This window comes from Danio rerio, chromosome 22 (assembly GCF_052040795.2).
Source record: "Danio rerio strain M-AB ecotype USA chromosome 22, GRCz13ab, whole genome shotgun sequence".
In the NCBI taxonomy this organism is placed as follows: Eukaryota; Metazoa; Chordata; class Actinopteri; order Cypriniformes; family Danionidae; genus Danio; species Danio rerio.
This window is the reverse complement of record NC_141042.1, coordinates 10,307,030-10,330,000: the sequence shown is the minus strand read 5'-3', so window position 1 is coordinate 10,330,000 and position 22,971 is coordinate 10,307,030. Positions and strand designations below refer to the sequence as shown.

At 35.7% G+C, this 22,971-nt stretch overlaps 1 protein-coding gene across 1 annotated transcript in view; it reads right to left on the bottom strand.

Annotated features, from left to right (window-relative positions):
* Window positions 1-22,122, bottom strand: part of LOC101883802 (uncharacterized) — a 23,977-nt gene extending 1,855 nt beyond the window's left edge. Inside the window, 18 exon segments of the mRNA XM_087304826.1 lie at window positions 1,159-1,281; window positions 1,365-1,649; window positions 1,896-2,234; window positions 7,398-7,473; window positions 7,765-7,832; window positions 7,924-8,049; window positions 8,140-8,436; window positions 9,497-9,817; window positions 10,173-10,238; window positions 10,315-10,401; window positions 17,371-17,506; window positions 18,787-18,793; window positions 19,546-19,693; window positions 19,767-19,925; window positions 19,928-20,071; window positions 20,173-20,478; window positions 20,815-21,144; window positions 22,092-22,122. Of these exon segments, the coding sequence (XP_087160952.1) occupies window positions 1,159-1,281; window positions 1,365-1,649; window positions 1,896-2,234; window positions 7,398-7,473; window positions 7,765-7,832; window positions 7,924-8,049; window positions 8,140-8,436; window positions 9,497-9,817; window positions 10,173-10,238; window positions 10,315-10,401; window positions 17,371-17,506; window positions 18,787-18,793; window positions 19,546-19,693; window positions 19,767-19,925; window positions 19,928-20,071; window positions 20,173-20,478; window positions 20,815-21,144; window positions 22,092-22,122 (3,049 nt within the window).
* Window positions 22,123-22,971: the final 849 nt, after the last annotated feature.

The following is a 22,971-nucleotide window of genomic DNA, read 5'->3' as shown; positions in this document are numbered from 1 at the left end:
ACAGAAATTTACCATAAAATAATGGACAATAAATTACAGAAATTTGATATAAAATAATCGCCCATAAATTACAGAAATTTACAGTTGAAAAACAGCTGTTAATTTACAGAAATTTACAGTAAAATATAGACCTTTAAATTACAGAAATTGACAGTAGAATAACGGACATTAAATTACAGAAATTAACAGTAGAATAATGGCCGTTAAATTACAGAAATTTACCATAAAAAACGGACAATAAATTACAGAAATTTACCATAAAAAAACGGACAATAAATTACAGAAATTTACCATAAAAAAACGGACAATAAATTACAGAAATTTACCGTAGAATAACAGACGTTAAATTACGAAAAATTTTTAAACTTAAATTTCTGGTAAATATCTCCAACTTAACGTCTGTTATTTTACATTTAAATTTTTGCAATTTATCAGGCATTATTTTACTTTTTTTTTTTCGGCACCCCATAAGTGGAAAAAAAAAAAACAGTTACAGATTTTTTTTTTTTTTACAGTTTATAGGCTATTTAAACAAGATCAATGAACCCTTTCACGAGACTGTTATGATGCGTTTAATGGTCGTCAGCATCTTAATTCTTTAAGTTTTTAATATTTAGATAAAAAAAAAACACATGAAGGTTTCTATATTTATGTGTGTATTATATCATCTTTGCATCACAAAAAACATTTCCGCTTGTGCGAGGTGTTTCTAACACAGAGTCTATGGGCAGGACAATGGATTTGATATTGTTCTGGCTGCCGTTTTTAGTCTCACATTATTTTCAGTCTTGATAACACCATAGTGGAGTTTTTCTTTTATTATTTCAGCAAATAGGATTGTCAAATAATTATTTGTTTTACTCTCCCATTCACTGCTCTCTAAGTTTACTATGACTACATCCATGGAGAAACCTGGATATGTGAAAAGACTCCATATTTAGCAAATCACCAAATTAAAGTCGATTAGGCTAATTTTGATAAATACTTCAGTATTAATTCTCCGCCCACACATATACACAACTATTATTGTCATTTTCATCATCAGTATTTATTTATAGAGTCAAAAAATATTTAAAAAGTTGTAAAATAATAAGGATAACACAAACAACAAATAGATCATATGGTATATTATTGAATCATTTTAAATATAATACTCACCCTTTTGTTCTGCTTGTTGACACTTCCTGCTGCAACAGTAAACAACAGATGTAAACACCAACAGCCACATGCTGGCTAATACAATCAGAGGAAAGGATATACTCTGGGTGTGTTTATGATAGTCTGTATATGGAACATGGAGAGACAAACTTTAGACTTTTCTTTTTGTAAAAACAACAAAACTTCACTAATATCAATGTTCATACCTTCACGTAATAATTTGCACAATTGTTCAATGTCCAGATGTGTGGTGTGGTTTGTGATGGTGTTGTTGACCACACAGCTGTAGGTGTTGTTATCCTGATATTCCACCCCCAGAGGTAGAGAGAGACTGATGCTAAGATCAGACACACTGATGCTGGACAATACACTGTTTCCTTTGTACCAGGAGAGACTCGCAGCACTCACTTTAGCCACTGAACACAGCACTGAACAACTCTGAACTGATGAAGATAGACATAAACAGCTGATAAATGGTATGGGTAGAGTAGCTGGAAAAGATAAACGAATAAAGGAGTTATTATTATAAATACACCTAGAATAAGACGCAGATGCATTCTGGCAGAGCCAATCAAAATAAATAAAATAAATGGGGCCGTAAAGCTAAGAATTTCAGCTGCAGTTTTTCCACATTTAAATTACTGTTTACATTCTGTATTGAAGTGATTGTTATTCAGGATTCAGTATACATGTTCTGACTAGAAATAGTGTAGTACAAATATATATAATTTACTCACAATAAACAGTGATGTTAAATCTTGTCAGTAAGTTTTTTTCACTGATCACAGTCAGTTCATAAAGTCCAGTGTGTTCAGTGCTGATATTTCTGATGGTCAGAGATCCAGTGTGTTTGTCCAATTGTAGTTTGTCTTTGAATATTCCATCATTAAGGACAAAATTTATGTTTACTCCTATTTGATCCCTTTTAATGATTTCAGCTATTCGAGTGTTTTCAGGTCCAAAATTCCACAATATCTGATCACCTTCCTGCACTTCAGTAATATCAGTGTATAGTGGGACAGAATCTCCCTCAGTCACTAACACTGATTTAATTTCATCTGCATCCCCAAACAAGCCTGAAACATAAATACGTAAGAAATTCTAAACAATGCAGTGCAGTTTAAAACGACAGTTCTAGTTTGAGCTGCAAAAGCACGAATGCATCAAGAAAGTAGGTCAAATTAAGTCAAGCAAACTTACAAATGCTAAAATACACAAGTAGAGTGAGGAAAGCAGCGTTTAACATCTTCAAGAAGTCTCCTCGTGGTGCTTTAATGTAATCCGTAAAGAAATAATCTAATACTCCAATCCTTCCAATTTAGATTTGTTGATGAGCACAAACATGTACACTTGCAGACTGCAAATGTATTACTAATAACAGTCAGACTGCTCTAAAAAAAACAGGCCACAGATCTTACCACAGATGAAACTAGTGCATGAGACGTCACATATTTAAAGCACACACACGTTGGCTTTTGTTATTTATGAGGACTCTCTATAGGCATACTGTAATTTCATTCATTCATTTTCTTTTTGGCTTTATTAATCTGGGGTTGCCACAGAGGAATGAACCGTCAACTTTTCCAGTGTATGTTTTATGCAGTGGATGCCCTTTCAGCTGCAACCCCTCTTTAGGAAACTTCCATACACACTCATTCACACTCATATGGTACGGACAATTTAGCCTACCTAATTCACCTGTACCGCATGTCTTTGGACTGTCTCACCTGTAATGTATTTGCTTATTTCATGGCCTTACCCTACCCCTAAACCCAACCATCACAAAAAACCTGTGGCAAATATTAAATGTGAAATTAACCCTGTAAGGTATGATTTTTAAACTGTTTTAAATGTCTGTCCTCATAAACTACCTTAACATTGTAATACATAGTTCATATCCATATTTGTGTCCTCATAACTAGGCTACACCAAATCTGCGAGTGCAGAATTCCGCAGATTTTCTGCAGATTTTTTAGCCCAACATTAACTCTGTTTATTTACTTGAGTAAATGTGTGTAAATTCATATTTATTTAGTTTTTAAATTAATTTCAGTAATATTATTGACCAATATGAAAATATTCATCTGATTTATTTACAATACAGTTTGTAAATTAATATTTAGTAGATATATTATATGAGAGAATTTATTTGTTTACCAAATAAAGTGAACTTACTTGAATTTGCATTTTAAACATTAAATAAATGTTAAAGATATTTTTTATTTTTACAAAGGAGACATCCAAAACATGCAGTGTTGGTGGTCCTCCAGGAACGCAGTTGAGAAACACTGACCTGAACCTTAATGGTAATGTGACCATTAACATAACGTGTATATTCCACCAGCTGACAGAAAAGTGATTATACAACCAAAACTTTTATTTCACAGTAAGATTTTAGTTATGATACTCCCAAAATAATTCAGCAGAAATCCGCAGATTTTTACCAAAATTTTCAGCAGAAATAGCAAAAAACGTCCACAGATTCCGTCTGGCCCTACTCATAACCCACATATGCACACACGCATGCACACACACACACACACTGAAAACAAATGTGCTTTTTCGTAGATTTGCATGTAAATGTCCCAAAATGATCCAAGTTTTCCACATTAGTGCTGCTAGTTGGCCAGATATTACTTTTAATAATACAATTTCATATAAAAATTACACCCAATCTTTAACCACACAATGACAGTATAATCACTCAATCAAAAATATACTGTCTGACATGTTCTGGCACTCATAAAAAATGCAATAATCCTAACAACATGCACAAATGTGTTAAGTGCAGAGAAAAAGCAATATAGTCAGTGCAGAGAGAAGGAAAAATTTCAAAGTGTTTATTTTACACAAAACACTGCATTAAAGGTCTGGAATATAACACAAACAAACTATCATAACTATCTTTTAGAGTAGAATTGAACGAATCAAAGCAAAACTTTATTTAGAAATAAAGTTTTGCATAATTAGCTTAATGTTAACGCTTTCAGAATGCACAGATCATCAACACAACGTACATACTTCCTTACCAGTTCAGTTTTTTTGCTAATCAAATGAATGTATTTTCTATTACTCTTGTAAATGTCATAAACAGTCAGCAGAGGGAGCCGCAAACGTATCAACTACACATGTATGTTATGATAGAATTGTAATAAATAATGTTCCTCAAAAAAGAAAAAGACATTTTCAGCTGCGGTAATAATCATAAATATTTATTGATCCTCAACAGTAATGGAGTTAAAAACTCTGATTTGCATCACTGGAGTTTAAAGACTTTGTGCGCAGAAAAGACCTTGTTCAAAAAACATGACAAAATCTTAAAACTTTTTATTCTTTGCAAATGTGGAGCCTGCTGAAAGCCCTTTGAACTGTGAGACACCTCTGGTTTCTCTTTCTTAATAAATAAATAATAATAAAAAAATAAAAACATTGGTGCCTAAAAGAACCATTTTGTCTTCCACAAAGAAGTTCTAAACAAAGAGTTATTTCTCAGAAATTAAAATTATTTTTCACTCCTGTAAATGAAAACAGGGAAATTAACCTTTTTGGTTAAAATATATAAAAGGCTCCTAAATAATGTCTCTTTTTCCACCACGGCAATTTGAGTGGTGATTCAGAGCCAAGATCCAAAACAGTTCTTTGTCTTTCGATACCTAAAGCACTAGCTCTGAAACAGTAAAAATTATGCCATCAAAATAAATCAGCCTGATCTCACAAGGAAACGCAAGTACGTTTTGTCAGTTTAGTGGCTAAATCGTACGAATTTGTACAAGTTCAGTCGTAAGAAAATGTACGATTTTAAAAACGAGGCGTGGCACCCATCCCCAACCCTAAACCCAACCGTCATTGGGTGATGAGCAAATCGTACTAAATTGTACGAATTAGATGGTACGAATTCATACGAATTAGCCACTAAATCAAAAAGTTACGAATTGCCGTGAGATTGCGTTGAACATTTCTGGTCTAGAAGTAAAATACGCTTGCATCAGGGAAGGGGGATGTTTCTGCTGTCACCAACAAGACAAACGAAAGGTGTTTTCATCGCCATATATGAAATAGCAGAAGAACATATTTGATTCCATTATTGTTTCTAATAAAGGTCTATTTGCAATCACATTGTGTTGTAGCGTAGACATTACTCTCTATCTATGCACACTATGGCATTGCATGAACACTGATTTCGCAGTGTTTGGATATTGATATTGGTTTACAAACTTATAAACAATTATAGCACTGGATTGCTGATGATATATTTGTATTGGCGCTTCTGCTTTGTATTGCTGGTGAAGATGAGACGTATGCACTGATGAGACTGGGTTCTACAGTGGCTCTCTAGCTGGTGGAAAAGCAAAGCAGGTCTTGTTAGGTTCACTAGACAAACCAGCTTATAACCGACAATAGGAGTGGCTCTGAATTAGCGCCTGACTTGTACTTCCTTGTACCTTTTTATTTGAATCTATCGCAGAATTAAAAGGTTGTATCATTTTAAAGGTTCTTCAGGAAACCATCAATGCTAATAATAGAAAACAAATAAACATTAATACAAACCATATTGATTCTGTTAGCTCACATTGGCAGTTTTTGGTGAACAATTCATCTTTGCATGTCGTTGAGAAAAAAAATTCCCCTTCTAATCTAAAATCGAAATCTGAAAACACTTCCTGTGTTGTTTTCAGTTAAATTTTCAGATAACAGTTCAGATAACAAAAAAATTTCAGATAACAAAATGTTTTGACGGCAAATAAAAAGAGTGAGGAGGAGGTGTGTGTGTGTGCTAGGTCGTAATAACTCATCTGAAACCTTTTTACTGATCTTTCTGAATGGAAGGCTTTACTACATCCATTCAGCTCTCAGTAGAAAAAAACAAGCCACGTCCACCGTCTCATTTAATATTTAGTTTCTCTTGGAACTAATTCACAATATGAAAGAACAGTCTCAGCTTCTGGTTAATGTGGATTTTAAGGGTGTATAGCATGAATACAGGAACCCTACTAACAGTCGCTGCAGTTCTGCTTTGCTATACCATTATCCATTCCAACATGCTGCTGATTCCTGAAAACAACAGGGCGTTCTCTACATGACCAGACTTGCTCATCATCTCAGAAACACTTCTGAATACTCAGTCTGATCCAGTCCCTTAGTTTCCTGAAACAAAAGAGACACGCAATAGGAAATGATTATAAGTTACACATTTAACACATGAAAGAGCAAATTCACAAAAGTAACATCAGGTGTCAAACTCAGTTCCAAAAGGGCCGCAGCTCTGCACAGTTTAGTTCCAACCCTAATTAAACACACCTGATCAAACTAATTGAGTCCTTCAGGCTTGTTTGAAACCTACAGGTAAGTGTGTTGGAGCAGGGTTGGAACTAAACTGTGCAGGGCTTCAGCCCTCCAGGAATTGAGTTTGACACCCCTGAGCTATACTGTAAAAACTGTTCATTAACATATTCTTTATGAATATCTTTATTTATATTCGTTTAACAAAGTTTTTATGCTTTTGAATTACTCTTACACAAAAAAATAAGGCTTATTGACTATCAATAGAATCCAAAATGTAGTCTAGACCAGTGGTTCTCAACCACATCTCAACCACCAGCAGTGCGTGTTTTGGAGGTTTCCATGGTCACAACCATTACAGGTCTTTCAGTCTCTGCTAATGAGCTGATGATCTGAATCAGGTGTGTTTGGTTAAGGATCATTAACCGCCAACGTTCAGATCCAAAACTCAAGACTGCTAGAACGGAGGAGGCTTGCAAGTTTCTGCATGCGTTCTTGGAATCGAGGATGCGTTGACACAGACTTGAGCACCGAACTTGTTTTAGAAATCCCAGAAGTCATTACGACTGAATAAAGAAGGTGGGAAGTGCAGCATTTTATTTAGATTTATTTTTTTATGGTCAGAGACATAACTTATTTGAGACGGTGAAAGTAAACATTACTATGATAATCTTAATTAAGGCATAAACACAATAAGGGTGATTTTTGTGCATGTTAAATATATTAAAAACAACAACAACAAAAAAAAAAAATCGTATGATTGAATAATTTTCCGTTAAAAATATGTGAAGGTCATGTGACCATCAAGAAGAATGCAGCATCTGATATCTTCTGGGTTCTCAGGTTTGTTCTTCCAAGGTGACTTGGCAAGACAGATCTTCACTAGAATGCAAGTCCTTTTTCTGCGTTCTTGGAATTGTGAAAAAGCCATGGAGAATGTGCGGAGCTGGTGGTCTTACAGGAATATGATTGAGAAACACTGGTCATATTCCGTTTCTTATTCATGTTAGTGCATGACCAGAATCCACAGAACCACTGAAGTTGAAATCAACAGCAGATGATGAGGTTGACCTAACATTTTAAAGCATGCTGACACACAAATAATCCACCTTTTATTTTGGTTTAAGGAAGGGATTTAATTACACATAAACGCAAAACAAGCAAGCATCAGCACACTGACAGTTCCATTTAAAAATGAGGGTTAAATTCTGCACCATACAGCATAAAAAAGCCCCAAACAGACATGCAAACAATACCAGCTTAGCAAGATTTCTGCCAACTAAGTGATTTAGATCAAAGAAGAAATTAAAAGCAGTGATATCTTACAGTATCTGGAGCTCTGTGTGTAGTAAATGTTGCATCAGTATAAACGACCTCTTCTTCTGTAGTTTCAACTGTTAAACCAATTCAGAAAATCACAATAATAAAAAAGAGAAATGGGTAAGTTAATTTGATGGCTTTCTGGTGTAATGAAAGATAACTGACTTGCTGGTTTGATGTTTCTCCTGTTCCAGAACTTCACAACTCCAACTGTGACCACCAGCAGCAACAACAACAACAGGACTACACCAGTAATTATTAGAGCTTTCTGAATAAAGAGTTGTCTGGTTGCTGAAATGCATTAAACGCAAACAACAATGAATCACAGCAGACTTTAAACAGGGTACAATAACAGCAGACGACTCATAATTATTCACAGACCTGAACATGTCCCGCATAGCTGAGTAATGTTGAGGTGTGTAGTCTGGTTTGTGAAAGAGTAAGCCACAACACAGCTGTACGAATCATCCAGACACTCAATCTCCAGAGGTAGAGAGAGACTGGTGCTGAGATCAGACACACTGATGTTGGACAATACACTGTTTCCTTTGTACCAGGAGAGACTCACAGCACTCACATTCACCACTGAACACACCAGCGAACAGTTCTGGTTTAAGGATCTTTTTGATACTGAAGGGTTTGGAGGAGAATCGCTGATCACAGGAACAGTTAGAGGGGCTGAAAGAGACAGAAAACTGTGATCAGTAAATGATGTACATATATGCGCATCGAGTTGTTTCTCTATAGAATTCAATGCGTATCTAGAGGCTGTGGTATAAACTGAATTCAGAACAGCTAGTGGGCGTTGTCAAGCTTGGCATGGAGCAGAGCTGTTCTAAATTAACTGTAAACCACATTGAATCAGATGGATTATACTGTAAGACGGTTACTCATATAAATAGCAATGGCTCACAACAAAATAAACAAAGCAAATGAAACTGTTTGGCTCAATTATGATTAAGATATGGTTTCCAAGCAATGGGCGAATGTGTATGTTTGTAGGGTGATTTTGAACGCTATTATTAATGACATAGTATTATCCATTTTTTAAAACAAGTTCAACAAGTCGTTAATGGAAGGTTAAGAGCTTTTGAGGGTTTAATATTTCCTTAAGTAAGTTTTTCCTTATTGAAATTGAGTTTTTTTTTTTTTAGTCAGCCTTACTTGTATCCTTACCTAAGTATTTTATTTATTGTTTTATAAAACGGTACTTGGTAAATGGTGTGTTTATAGTCCATGTAATCAGTGGTGATGAACTGCAGCTGTGTATGTGTAATCAGAAGATAAACTGAAACTGGTGTGTGACTGCAGGTCATGATGAGATTTGTAGTCCAGTTCAGTGGCAATTGTGATGTTCAGAGTGCCCTAGTATGTCTGATGGGCACTCTACTTGGTGATTGAGAGTTGCAGTACGGATAATTTTCCAAAAATAAAAAATTAAATTTAAATATGAATAAAGTTGGTGTGTAGCCTACACTGTAAAAAGTGATTAGTTAACTTGAAAAGGTCGATTAAACCCATTGCTTTTACAGCAACTAGTTGAGTTTGTGTAAAGTGAGTAAATCCATTGTAAGGTTTAAGTTAATTCATTTTAAGAAAACAGGTTTTAAAAGTAAATTAACTAATTGCTTTTTACAGTGTACATTACATACAATGTGTATACAATTTTTATCTACTCTACCAATATCTTAACATTAGAAGTTGCCCACATAAACAAATTAATTTATGATTCACTCACCATATACAGCAATGTTAAAATGTCTGTGTTTGACCCCTCCACTGATGATCATTAGTTTATAAAGTCCAGAGTGCAGTTTGTTGATGTTTGTGATGATCAGAGATCCAGACTTCTCATCTAACTGTAGTCTGTGTCTGAATATCTCATTCTCATATATATATTTTCTCTCTTTATAGATTTCAGCTATACGAGTCTCTGTATTTTTAAGCCAAAATGTCCACAGTATCTGATCATTGCTCTGTATTTTAGTAACACCAGTGTTTAGCGTGACAGAATCTCCCTCAGTCACTGAAACTGTCTTTGGTTCATCTCCACGAAAAACTGAAAAAAATAATACAAACCGTAAGAGATAACAAATCACAGCCGTTTGTAAAAAGTTGGCAGGAAAGCTTAAGACATATGGTGTATGACATGCACAATGAAAAAAAAAAAACATTTGAGCTGTGGGTAATTCACAAGCAAAGCATTTAGTGAAAATGATAATTACTGGTGTTGTATTTAAAAAAAATATCTGCAGAAAAATAAATAATTTCCAAATGCTTGCATACTTGCAAATATACCAGTTTAACAATGCTATGCTTAACTTCCTTTTGCTGCAAATTGCTATGCCTTGAGATTTAGTCTATTATTTGTCTGTTCTGCATGCGATGTGACAAATAATCACTTAAAATCAAACCTGCTGGTGATGAGATTAAGTTTTTCACTGTGTTTGTCTGAAGTTGCTGATGTGTCAACTTAAAACCTGCAAAAGATGTTATACAGTTTAAGGGCTACCAGTAAATGCAGGAACACAAGAGCTGAAGACAAACAGAACTTACCCTCTAAAAGCCACAGGTAAAAACAGACACATGTGTAAATCCCCCTTTTTAACATCTCAGAAAGGTTACATTTGAAAACAAAAAAAGCTCAACATTATTGCATTGCAAACCCCATACAGACAAGAAATGTGTGTGTATAACTCGGGGCGGAGAAACCAGATTTCAGTAGTTTGAAGTCTGTGTTGGGGGTTGAGAGAAGGGTTGGGTTAAAAAGGCTCAACCACAAAATGTTTTACTAACAGCCTCACATGTTTTCTTTATTTAGCCTATATTCAATTTTCATCTTAAGTCATTTTATGACAAAATGGAAAAGCATTTTGTGGCTATGCAATAGTATTTCATTGTCTTGTGTCTGTAATGCCGGCTGTGAAAGATTTAATAGGGCTAACTGTTAATTCATCCGAATTAGGCATGGGATGATAATCATAGGTATACTGCAATTTGGGAAAGACAAGGTTTTAAAACCACTCAAATTTTCTGGTATACTGTTCCTATTGTATATATAGATTTTTAAATTTTTTTTATTTATTTATTTATTTTTATTTATTTTTTTATTTTTTTATTTTTTTACTATTTTAGGACAACAGTATCTCCAGCAGAAAAAGATATCCAGATATGCTGTTTGAAATTATTATTTTTTTAAAATCTGTGTTTATGAACTAATGAAGAAAGCAGAGGTCAATGATTTATTTAAATTATTATTTTGCCTGACATACTGTAACCAAATATTATAGATGTTTTTCAAAAATAAAATATATTGTGTTCAAAGGGAAAAAAAAGACATTTAAATAGAACATATTTTAGAGCAGTAATCACAATACCGTGAAATCATGGTATTTTTATTCAAGGCTATCATACTGTCAGAATCTAATACCGACCCATGCCTAGTCTGGATAGGTGTTTCTATAAAAGGACATTGAATGAGCAGCAACAACACTGTTCTAATGTCCAGGACACAACAAGATGGCGGTCAGCTGTTGGGCTTCATCAATCCGTCGTTTTAGCTTTGATCCGGCTAATTGGTTTGGTGTGATCTACACGTTGCCACTCGTCAGGTTAACGTCCATTTGAAGTGTTCTCAGGCTGCTTTTTGGTCCAGGTGAGACTAGACATTAGCCAATTTGAGACGACAACACAGTCTGTCAAGTGTTTCACACAGATGAGAGTTTTCTCCATAGTTTTATGCCAAAGCGTTGCCACCCCTCTGTGGCTGCATAGTTATGTGCTCTTTTTTTATAAAAGAAAATTGCAGTGAAATGCCATTCGGTTTCTAGAGAAAGCTAGATAATGTCATGTTTTTTCAGACAAAAATCTGTAGTGTAGCAGTATTGAGATGTGTGAAATTCATTTGAAACTGAAAAATAGGCTATACAAAAGTTTGGGCACCTTTTTTTTGAGTGGATTACAAAATCTGCAGTCACCTTGATGATAATTGATTACAACACAAAATTGATTTGAGGGATTCAGTGAACCTTAACATTCCCAACAAAAGTGCAACCAATCATGAAAAAGGATATTAAAGATAGCTGATTGCTAGTTGTGCTTCTCCTTATTGTGAACCATGAAGTAGAAACATGTGGATCACAAAAGAACTTGCTAATGACCTAAAAACCAGGATTATTCACCAACATAAATTAGGAGGATACAAAAAGCTGTCATAAAGGTTTAAAGTCTCACACAGTAAGAAAATGGAAGGCCACAGGAACAGTTCTTTTGAAGGAAAGTTGTGGTTGGCCAAGAAAAAAAATCAGAAAGGCAAACCCCAGACCACCTCCAAAATGCTCCAGGAACATCTTGCTGCAGATAATGTCATTGTCTCCTCACAAAGAACAGCTCCATGGAAGGTGATGCAGAGGAAGCCTTTTCCCCATTTTGCCAACTAGAAGAATCGTTTGAGGTATGCAAAGGCACATCTGGACAAGCCTGAATCATTTTGAAAAAAATATTCAAAGGGCAGATGCCACAACCATAGGTGCTTTGCATAGAGAAAAACAAAACAGCATTCTAGGAGAAGAACCTGTTCCCTACTGTAAAATATGGTGGAGGGTCAATCATGCTGTGGGGATTAGTGGCAAGCACAGGTACTGGAAACCTTGACAGAGTTAAAGGTTGCATTGGATTCCACCCAGTGACATTCTGAAGAATTCTGAAGAATAATGTTTAGCAATCAGAGCCAAAGTTGGATGTTTCAGCGGGAGAATGACCTAAAGCACAGTTTCAGATCTACCAAGGAATTCATGCTCAGACACGATACAATGTTATAAAATCGCCATCCCAGTCCTCAGACTTAAACATCATTGAAAATTGTGCAAGGAAGAATGTTCCAAAATGCCTTCAGTAGTATTCAGAGACTTATCCTTGGCTATAAAAAGCATCGACAGGCTTTTTTTTTTCTTTTTTTTTTCACGTTTTGTTATAACTTAAATTGCATTGCATCTGTTGATTAAATCAGTGTTATGTCAGAACTGAAATGTTGCTTTGTCCCTAGGATATAAAATATATCCAAATGAAGTTGCTGATTTGAAGGAACAGCAGGCTATGGCTTGCAATTATGAAAATTATGAGGGGTGTTTAAACTTTTGCATGGCATTGTATATGTGCATGTTTTATAAATGAAAACTTAAGAGGAGCTTTTGGAGCCCCAGGATCAGTTTAACAACCTGTAGACGGCCAGTTTGACTGATATTTATACTCTAAAATGACTAGCTCCCCATTTTGAATGAGAACACAATAAGAAGTGCCTCGGCTACCAATATCCAACTTTTATTTATTTTTTTACTCTGATGTGGTCTAGGGATAACACCTAGTACAGGCAATTAACTGTTGCAAGTACTCCATAAAGCTTTCTTCCATGTTATGGAGACAGCATAGTCTTCTCTCTTTATTCAATTCTGGTCACATGGAACGCCTTAGGGCTGAGCTATCAGTGAGTGTCTCATTTCTGCTCTGCTTTTGTCCACTTTTTGTCTGAGCAAGAAGTTTGGCCAGAGGCGAAATGATCATGCCCAACTGAGCTTGGTTTCTCTCTAGCTTTTTTCCTTCACTTTCAACTGTTGGTGAAGTTTGTTCCTCGCTGCTGTCGCCACTGGCTTGCATGGTTCGGGACTTGTGGAGCTGTGCATTGATGAATTTACTCTTCAGTGTTTGGACTTTCAGCAGTGCAAATTAAACCACATTGAACTGAACTGTCATGACTGTGTTTTGTCCACAAGATGCCAATGTAGTTCGCCAGCTACTCCCAGCAAACTACAGTGGCTTAGAACTACATTTCCATACATTCTTTCGTGCACACATCCGCTCTGTCATCTACACTGATTGCAATCACAGCTGTCTCTGTTTCCCTGTTGATTACCTAGACCTTATATTCAACCATTCCACCTCTGTTTGTCAGTTCGGCATTCGTCTTTGTGGTATGTTATTCCTGATTCCTGTCTAGTTTCCTGTCAGAGTTGTCAAGTCCTAGATCTAGTTTATCTGTTTGAGTTCCCCGTTTGTTTGTTTACTTTGTTACTTTGATTTTTGGTCTTTTTTCACTGCACTAATACATTATTAAATCTGCACTTGGATTCTACACCCGTTTTTGTTCCTGTTTACAATCCTGAAACGTGACATGAACTTAACTGAACTTTAACACTCAAAACTGGACTGACACGGATTCAATTTACTAGAACTTCTATGTTAAGCTGCTTTGACTCAAACTACATTGCAAAAGGGCTATAGAACTAAAGATGAATTGAATTGAATTGAACTTTTACATTTTTTTTTTCTCCATTTTGTTGCCGACATCAATCTTCCAGAATTACAATTGGTTTCCAAAGGAAGAAATCATGCACCGCCCTTTCGTTTTAAGACCATTTTAATTCAGTGTAGATCCCAAAATACAAAAAAGGACTTTCTTAACCTCAATTTCATGACATCTTTGAAAGCAGCGATTAAAACCTCTTCTGTTGTACAACGCAATTTATCAAAATAGCCTATGCAGCATTTTTCTTTTCGTTCAAAAAGCCTAAATATATAAAAATTTGATACCTATTGATAAAGAAACAAGTAAGGGTTTAGGTGGACAAGGGTTTAAGTTAGTAGATAAAACGTAATCTTCCTCTTTCGGTAGAGTTTTTACTTCTCTTTATATTGTTAAAAATGGGTTGTTTCATCCCAACTCTTGGTCAAAATATGGACAAACCCAACAGTTGGGTTAAAAATCTTATTTAAAAGACATACAAAAATCTTATTTAATGTAAAAAAAAAAATTAACCAATATTTGACCCAACGCTGGGTTATTATTTGGCCTATGGTGTTTGACATCAAATAATTTAAGCTATTTCTACATAAACAAGGTTACCATCTGCAAAACAGATTGAGCTGCTGACATTAAAACTTATATTCATTATATAAACATACGCAAGCAGTTAAGCTTAACGGAAAGAAGCTGATTTCACAAACCCACAACCCAACCACACTACGGCTTTGCACATTGGCCCTATCATGCAGAATCTCAAAACATTTAATTTTGGCAAGATAGTGTCTCGAATACATAAACTTAAACTGCACATAAATGAAAGTATTTTATTGTGACAGTGTGCTGTATTGATTTAGTTCATATTTATATTTCAAATTATATTTGTGATGTCACATAATGCTTTTGACAATTCAAAGAATGGCAATTTTTTTTCCATTTTGTATGGACAAAATAAATAAATAAATCTTGTCAAAATATCTTCCTTGTTTCACTAGCGTAGGTGAGTCAGTGATGACAGCATGTTTATTGTCTGGCTGAAATATTTCTTTAAGTGAAACCCTTATGTGCCTCTGCACTTCCTCTGTCTCTAACAAAACCACATCCTGTGAAAACAGTTCATCATAAATTATGATCTTTTCATAGAAATGTGTCCTCATAAAAAACAAGATATAAAGATTAAAGAACTATAATGTATGCCAATGATATATGTGACCCTGGAGTTTTTTTTTTTAACTACACAAACAATAAAGCCACTTTCCATTTATGTATACTTTGTTAGGTTAGGATAGTTTAGGATAATATTGTGCTGAAATACTATTTCAACTTTTTAAAAATCTGTAATCTGAAGGATCAAAAATAAAAACAAATCAATCTAGATTAGGCAATAGGATCTGACTGCAGACTTGCACATTGGATTGAGACACAGTCCCACAAATGGCATGTCAGACACAAAGCACTTAATAGAGCTAGTGATGTTGTCACTGTGCATAGGGTAAGGGGGCTGGGCTATGTGTGCACATTAAAAGCATTGTATGCTCAGAAATGTGCAATGCACTTGAGTGCAAAGTTAAGTTTTGATATATTTACATTTGGAAATTCACAAAATAATTTCAAGTAAGATGATCTTTACTTAATATTCTAATATTAGAATGTATACATTTTGACCCATACAATGTATTTTGACATTACAATGACCCATGCACTTTATTTTGATGGTCTGTTTGTTGAATGTAAGTTACATTGCCTCTACATGGCAACTAATTCTTATTAGATTATAAGTGGACTGTTAGTTTGGGGTTAGGGTTGGTGTAAATTGACATGTTGCTAATTTTCTTATAGTCAGTTTAATGTCTGTTGAATGTCAGTATCAACAGATATTAAGCAGACAGTCTACTAATACTCAAAAGGACCATCAAAATAAAGTGTTGCATGTTTTTTTCCTCTTAAAATTAATTTCATGATAATTTTGTTTTATTTTGTGGACAAAGTTTGAAGGATAGAATCAAGGAATAATGTTTAGAAATTATTTTGATTGGATACTTTGCATCTGAGATAAATGAGCAAAATATATTTAAAGCCGACTGGTACCAAATGAGAATTTAAAAAAAGGCTTTAGTTATACAAAAATGGCCCTTTCATGAAGGAAAGAAAGAAATTACAATGCGTCATATGGCAGAATAATCCCGCTATCTAAATAATTAGCTATCGCTTTTTAGATCTTTGAAGGCCACACAGCTGTGGTGTTTTGAAAGATTGCTCCCTGATGAAATAACTTTTGTTGGATTTTGATATCGCTTCACCTGTCGGCTTTGAGACACCCAGTCGCCCACCTGTTGGGGGTCTGTGATTTAAAAAGGTGTTAGTGTGTGAGACAGGGAATTTCCCAGAACGTCTGCTCTATACTAAATTACATGACTAAAAGAACAAAGTACAAAAGAACAAAGAGTTCTGTGTAATCAAGATGGTTAGTGAGGTTTTCACCTGAAATTAGTTTTCATGTTCTCATGAGACTCTGATGTCGGCATAAGATATTCATTTATAGCCCATGAGGGATAGCAAACGTTTTGCTAGGCTCATGCCAACTGGTTTGTTAATTTCATTGCAGTTATGACACATCTAGTCTGTCTTCCAGAGAAGGGCCAAACATTGACCATATCTAGGCCAAGTCTCAGCCAAGTTAATGACTCATAACTGCCATTGGCTAGATTATTCTTGCGGTAGAGCTGAAAAAAGCAACTGTCCTGGGAAGTAAGGGACTTTCCTTGGGGAAAATGGGACATCTGTTCACCCTACCACTACCAGGGACTAAATAGGGCTATTTAAAACTCTGAGCTACAGCCACTCAGTGCCATAGTTAAGCAGAATCGCTGTTTTTGAACGGCAAGCCGAAAGTAATACTTCACATTATTGACAGCATAACGCAAAGAGCCATTTCCCATGTCATGACACATTAATTCATAGGCAAATCAAGGCCCCCCTCCTCTTGTGGGCCCTCAGGCTTCAGCCCTGCCTAGTCCTTATGTTAATCTGGAATACTTGGTGTATTATGACTGCAATGAATTTGATAAACACATAAAGCAGGGGTCTCAAACTCAATTTACCTGGGGGTTGCAGGAGGCAAAGTCTGGGTGAGGCTGGGATTTCAGATTAAGGGTCTGGGTGAGGATTAAGGGATTTCACCAAAAAAGTTCTCAAATGTCATTATTAACAGTTTTAATTATTTCTTCTGAACATGAAGTGTCCTGAACATTAATAGAACATTGAGTGAAGATTATGAACAGTTCTTCTGAACATGGCATCTTTTGCCTACTCCTTACTGCCAGAGACTTGACAGCGCTTCTTCTCACAAATCTGAACCACATTTGGCTTTAGAGCGGAAGCAGTTGAGACCCTCAGTATGGCTTGAAGATGATCATCATTAAGTCTAGACCTGTACTTTGACTTATTGAAGTCCTAGGGAAAAAAGTGGGGGAACTCACTCAAAACTTCCATTCCCTCACCTAAAAAAAAGGCGTATATATGTATAAATAAAACACCCCCACCCCACTCCAGTCACATCAGTTTGTACCAGTCTGTATCTACCTATAATATCAATATATATAAGATGCAGGGCAGGCACGTGCACACATAGGGCTCAACCTGTGCAGAGCACATGCCCTTTTTAGTCTTGCATAGAAAGTGCCCTTCCAAAATGATCAAAAGTGCCCCCGCGACGCGACACACCCTCCGTCCCGCCCTTCAGTAGGCGCGCGATAACATCGCTCTTGAGTACGCGCGCGACAACACAGCTGATCAGAACGCGCGCGACAACGCGCATTGAGTGACAAGTGCGCTGTGTACGGATAGAATCAGCGGAGCGGGGAGCGCTCTCTCTCCCCGCTCCGCTGATTCAGTCAGAGTACAGCGGTCGGCGCGGGCCACAAAATATTGCACTGAGGGCCGCAAATGGCCCGCGGGCCGCGAGTTTGAGACCCCTGACATAAAGCATTGTGCTTTAGGAATGCTATGAGCGTGCTTTTCATCGAATCGACCTGATTGGTAAATTTATTTATTTATTTTTTTTAAAGCATAACAACTCAATGTGTGCTTGTGCATGAAATGATTTTAATAATCTGATTTTATAAAAAAAATATTTTATAAAAAAACAGTTTCAACAGTATCAAAATTTTGATATTTGGTTAATATTAATATAATTTGTGAAATAATGATTTGGTTAATAAAATATATTTAATGTAGATATTTTTTAAATCTGGATCATTTCCTGGATTAAAATATTGCTTTACTCAAAAAATAATAAAAATGTTTTTTAAATGTGGGTCAAGCTAGGCCAAACTTACGTGGCCCACATATTAATTTTTAACATCTAGACCGAATACTACATTTGACATCCGGCCCATATCATGTGTGCCACCTAAAAGATGGTGCCATGTTTGGCCCGCATGCACTGTGTAAAATGATTCATTGGATATACTTTTTTTAAGGTAAGTGGTTGTTATATGGACTGAATTTAAACAAATTAAATGTAGTAATGATCAACTTAATTGTTTGTTTAAATTCAGGCCATATCAATTGTTTGCCATTTGCAATGAGTCATTTTGTTCAGTGTGCTGTATGCCAGTGCCGGGTGAATGCCTGATGTGCCAGCTTTATGCCAAATCTGGGCCAGAATAATTTGCTACCTGGGATGTCAAAAAAACTTAAAAGCTTAAAGTAAAACGGTCATGGGACATTACCTTTGGGCTGTTATGAAGTCGTTTATGCAAATATAATCAATGGCACTATGCAAATTTTTATAGTTCAGTTGAGACATGTACTCTTAAAGTGCCTGAGAGTAAATGATCTCCATGTAAAAAATACTAGTAATAAATAGTGAATAATAGTGTTTTTGAACCACACTGTAGTATAGTACACTATATAGTATAGTAGACTGTTTAGTTATATGAACAAATAAATCAAGACTGTTGTTTTCTACAACCGTTGGGTTATACATCATCAATTACTCTAGTAAAAACAAATACTACAGTTTTATCATTATGGTTTATTATTTCATGGATCATGCTTCTAGCATTCATTAACTAATAATTGTAGTAAATACTACAATATTCATTCATTCATTTTCCTTGGGCTTAGTCCCTTTATTCATCAGGGGTCACCACAACGGAATGAACCGCCAACTTATCAAGCATATGTTTTACACAACTGATGCCCTTCCAGCTGCAACCCAGTACTGGAAAACATTCATACTCACTCATTAACACTCACATTCATACCCTATGGTATTCAATTCACCTATAGCACATGTCTTTGGACTGTGGGGAAAACCAGATCACCTGGAGGAAACCCATGTAAACATGGGGAGAACATGCAAACTCCACACAGAAATACCAACTGACCCAGTTGGGGCTCGAACCAGTGACCAGTGACCTTGCTGTAAAGCAACAGTGCTAACCACTGAGCCACCATGTGCCCCATATATACACAGTATAATAAACTAAGTGTTAGGTTGGAAAACAGCGCCACCTGGTGTTATTTTATACGCTCGTTCAGATTTGATGTCATAAACCACCACTGCAACAGTGACCATGCTCAGTACAACGGAAAAGACCAATCGGATCACAGCCTCAGTAAAACCACAACAGTCTGAGGGAGAAAGAAAAGGGTAAATATTAAATCACTTGAATCCACAATTATCGAAAATCCACAATTATCATACCTGAACATGGCGAGCAGGTCTGACTGATGTCCAGATGTGTGGTGTGGTTTGCGATGGTGTTGTTAATCGCACAGCTGTAGGTGTTTGTATCCTGATATTCCACCTCCAGAGGTAGAGAGAGACTGATGCTGAGATCAGACACACTGATGCTGGACATACACTGTTTCCTTTGTACCAGGAGAGATTCACAGCGCTCACATTCGACACTGAACACAACACTGAACAACTACACACTGATGGAGATAATGATGACAGTGTATTACATGTGGTAGAGTAACTGCTGATCACAGGAACGGGCAAAAGACCTTGTATAAATGAATGAAATAAACATTATTAGGCACATGGTAAACATAACTATTAATATTATTTACTTTTACAGTGTAATTATATAAATGATTTTACTTACCATAGAGAGTAACAGTGAACTTCTGGTGGGAAGTTAGTCTCTTGCTGATGATGGTGAGTTTATAAAGTCCAGAGAGTTCAGTTGTGATGTTTGTGATGGTCAGAGATCCAGTTTGTCTGTCTATCTTGAGTCTGTCTCCAAATATCTCATTACTGTCAAACATGTCAATGTTCTGCCTGTGCATTTCAGCGATACGAGTCTCTCGAGGTCCAAACATCCACAGTATCTGATCAAAGCTTTGTATTTCAGTGACATCAGTGTTTAAAGTGACAGAATCTCCCTCAGTTACTGATGCTGACTTCACACCTTAAAAATATTATCATAATCATCATTAGTATTATTATAATATAATAATATAAGATCTAATATAAAATAATAGCCTAAAATGCCATTTTCTGGAGTCCAATCATACATTTCTGAAAGATAAAACACTTTGTGCCTCTTGTGGAAATGTGTAATTTTGGAAATGTGAATTATTTAATTATAAAAATCTGTTATAATGACAGGAACAGTCAGAATACATAACAAAAATAGCCAAAAGTTCTGGAACAATCAACTCCTGAAAATGTGTGTAAACAACCTCATGCTTTATGGATGAGTAAAAAAATCTTGTAGACAGGTCCTAGATTTTAGTTTACTCACCATAGACATCAACACTGAAAGCCTTGTGTGTGATATCACTATCAATGATCTGTACTTGATAAAGTCCGGAGTGTAGTTTGTTGATGTTTGTGATGGTCAGAGATCCAGTCTTTGCATCTAACTGCAGCCTGTGTCTGAAACTCTCATTCTCATCATCATAAATATAGTTTCTCTGTTTATAGATTTTTGCTATACGAGTGTCTGTGTTTTTAAGCCTAAACCACCAAATTAAATAATAATCACTCCGTATTTCAGTAACACCAGTGTTTAGCATGACTGAATCTCCTTCGGTCACTGATATCATCTCTGTTTCTTTTGTTTGAGGAAAACCTGCAAGAAACAAAAACAAATCACATATTCACAATCTCAGATTTCATTCAGAGTTTAAAGATAAACTGACATTAGTGTGTCTATGTAGAATTTAGATAATTTATTTATATAATGTATACTTTACAAACAAATCATGCTATTAGAAGTTTTGAGATCTCTTTTTTAAAGCAAATAAAATTAATCAAACCACTATATTTGAAAATAATCCATCAAAATACTGTCTGCCAATCAAACTATCATTTTTGTAATTCAGTGCGCTATATTTAAAAAAAAAAGGTTTTGAATTGAACTTTCCCTGTATTTACAGAAGTATATTTCCACAATTACATTCAACTTGATTTAAATGTATTAATTTTGTTTTCAAATGTCAGTCATTTCAAATGTTTTGCATAATAAATCGATCACATTGAAACAAAATAAAATTAAATCCACTTACATTTTGTGATGAGCATACACATACAAAAAACAGCAACGTTTGAAACCATCTCTTTAAAATGCCTCCACAATTGTCTGTCAAACTTAAAAAACAAAACAATGGTAATCCAATCATGTACACCGCTTGCTCAAACCTTCAAACTAAAATGTGAAATTGTATGGGTTATAAAGTCTTGAACCTGTAAAGTAGATAAAGCAGGATGAAGAGTTCACACCTAATGAAATGAAACTGAACTAAAAATAGATCTTTCTGAGAACTCTTAAGTGAGCTGCCAGTGTTGCAAAGTGTATGAATAACTGTGTGTTCAAAACCACAACAACAACAACCTGACAATAGATGCTGTTTAATTGAAAAACAGGGGGACATTTCCTGACACAGACATTTCCCAATCTTTTTTATTTTGCTAATGCATTACTATAATGCACTTTAACCCGCTTGGTTGTCATGCTTTTCCAAATTTTCTTGTGCTTTGCTGTATTTTCTGAGTAGCTTTTATGCATTTCTCACTCACAAACCACAGCCTGCCCTGCTTCAAACCACATATGCCCCTGTATATGGCCTGTCAGTCATTTTCAACTCTTAGTTGTAGATTGCATGGTAGCACAAGCATGTTCTCATGTGTCAGCTATTAAATAAGAAATGTTGAGTATAAAAATGTATTAAGTTATCCACGAGCAGAGACGTAATTGACCAAGATGCTCTTTTTACAGTGATTGAGTCTCACAAGTAGTCAGTAGATGGAGTCTTAGAATCAGAAAAACAGTGATTGCGAGCATCTTAAACTATTAATGAACACTGGAATCCACACAATTCCTTCATGTTGTCCCAACACATGTCGCTTAAAGTAACTTTAAGTGGATTGAACTTAAGAATTATTGTTTCATTTTAAATGAGCAGTTTAAAAAAGCCGCAACAGTATTTTTATAAGAGTAATTGCCTTCATAAAATCTACATATTTCTTAAGTTCATCCTGTCTTGTACTTGCTTTCTTAGGTCCTTACCTGTTATTAAAAGGCTAGTTGAATAATAAATTCTGGGTAACACTTTAATAATGGGGGTGTTCAGACACCTTTATAATCCATGACATGACATGGATATGAATGAGGTGTTATGCATGCTTATGACAACTTCCATAAAGGGCTCTATTTCAACGATATAGGCACAAAGTCTAAAGCGCATGGCGCAAAAGCATTAAGAGCAGTGGCAAGGCACAAAATGCGGGGGCCCCCCTGTTGGGATCATTGACGAGGCCCCCTGATGAAGAGGGGGGGTGGGGTGGAACGACGACGCGGGGAAGCATTCACAAACTAATGAGCGTTCACAAACTCGGGAGCAATCACAAACTGACACCGAAAGCGGTGAGAGCATCAAAGTAGACGGCGGCGAGGGGC